At 44.2% G+C, this 1,655-nt stretch overlaps 1 protein-coding gene across 1 annotated transcript; it reads right to left on the bottom strand.

The window, feature by feature from the left end:
- Window positions 1-460: 460 nt before the first annotated feature.
- Window positions 461-1,237, bottom strand: LOC149178384 (uncharacterized). The gene has a single exon (XM_089422070.1). The coding sequence runs from the start codon at window positions 1,235-1,237 to the stop codon at window positions 461-463; it is 777 nt and encodes a 258-aa protein (XP_089278196.1).
- Window positions 1,238-1,655: the final 418 nt, after the last annotated feature.

The raw sequence follows: 1,655 nt of genomic DNA, 5'->3' as shown, positions 1-1,655 counted from the left end.
TATCCCCTGTGGGGATTTTATTTCTCAGAATGCACCACATTAATAATCTAGATCTAGGAGGCGCCTTCAGCTTCCAGAGGTGTTTCCACCAATTATGTAGAATTTGGGGCTTCCGCAGCTCTGCCAGAACCATGTATCCATCCTTTGGAGTATATCTCCCCGCCTTTGCCAGAGCCCAGATGATCTCGTCGTCACCATCAGTAATTCGAATATGAGCCTCCGAGAGAGCCTGTGTATAGTCCTTCCAGATCTGCTGCCATAAAGGAGGAATGTTGAGTTGAAGATCTGATTTCCATACTTGTTGGAGGAAAGAGGAGTTTGCCTCATCTGCAATATGAGCAAGGTGTGTAACATTTTGCTCTCCTAGGTGCATAAGAAGCTCCGGAGGTAATCTGTGCATGTTCCCACATCCAATCCATGGGTCTATCCCAATGCGCACTCTGTTCCCCGAATGGATTCGCTAAGTAATACCAGAGCGGATGGGTTCCAAAGCTTTCAGGACAGCCCTCCAAATGATTGAAATATCAGTATAGATTCTAACCGATCTTCTGCTCCAATCCAATACATGTGCAGGGGAAATGTATTTCGAGTAAGCCACCCTTGTCCACAAACTATCTGAAGTGACCAATTGCCAACCTAGCTTCGCTTCCAGTGCTGTGGAAAAATCATCAAGCTTTTTGAGTCCCCAGCCTCCCCATTTTTTTGGAAGTGTGAGTGCATCCCATTTTTCCCATGCAAAAATTATTCCTGGTTGATTACCCCTCCATAAGAATCTGCAGCATAGATTTTGAATCCTCGACAAAATGCCTCGAGGAATCCAGGCTAGGGACATCCAATACACCGGGGTTGCTTCCAGGACACTCTTGATGAGTGTTAAACGGCCTGCACGAGATAAAAATCTTAGGTACCATATGCTGAGTCTCTTCTCCAACTTGGCAATGAGCCAAGTCCAATCTGCTATCTTGTATCCTATAGGCTTTAACTTGTATCCCAAATATTTCAGTCCCTCCTCCAGATCAATCTGTGCAAAGTGGAATCGGTGGAGAGCATAATGTATTTCATGCTGTGAGCAGGCAGTGACCGTCAAAGTAGATTTACCATCATTTATAATCATCCCTGTGGCTTTCTGAAACAAAGAAAATATATCTCTGATCGATGTCAGATCCCCAATGCTACCATTGAGGAAAACCAACACGTCATCCACAAACAGAAGGTGTGTGAGCGTGCAATCATCCATTATCTTTATACCATTGAGTTTCCCTCTCCTATGTTCTTCTTTTATTATCCGACTCAGCCCTTCCATTATCAGGAGAAATAGGAGTGGTGAGAGAGGACACCCCTGTCGTAAACCTCGAGCTGAGGTGAAGAATGGAGATGCACTCCCATTGACCAGGACACTAAAAGGAATGTTAGTGATGCATCCCATAATCCATTTAATAAAGATGAAAGGGAATCCAAGGTGGGTTAGAAGCATTCGCAAGTATAACCAATTCACCCTGTCAAAAGCTTTAGATAAATCCACCTTCATGATCATACCTTTGCCTTTTTTGCTGTGGAGGGAGTGTAATACTTCCTGAGCTGTCCCTATCACCTCATGGATTTGCTTGTCCTGTAGGAATGCAAATTGTTCAGGCAGGATGTGCTTTGATAAGATT

The sequence above is a fragment of the Pinus tabuliformis genome, chromosome 4_1, assembly GCF_031772625.1.
Source record: "Pinus tabuliformis cultivar Carrire ecotype Pingquan chromosome 4_1, CPIR1, whole genome shotgun sequence".
NCBI classification, from domain to species: Eukaryota; Viridiplantae; Streptophyta; class Pinopsida; order Pinales; family Pinaceae; genus Pinus; species Pinus tabuliformis.
This window is presented reverse-complemented; position numbering and strand designations above follow the sequence as displayed.

What these genes read in the sequence shown, in the direction of transcription:
- LOC149178384 (XM_089422070.1), bottom strand. Translation starts at nt 1,237, where the DNA reads ATGGATGATTGCACGCTCACACACCTTCTGTTTGTGGATGACGTGTTG.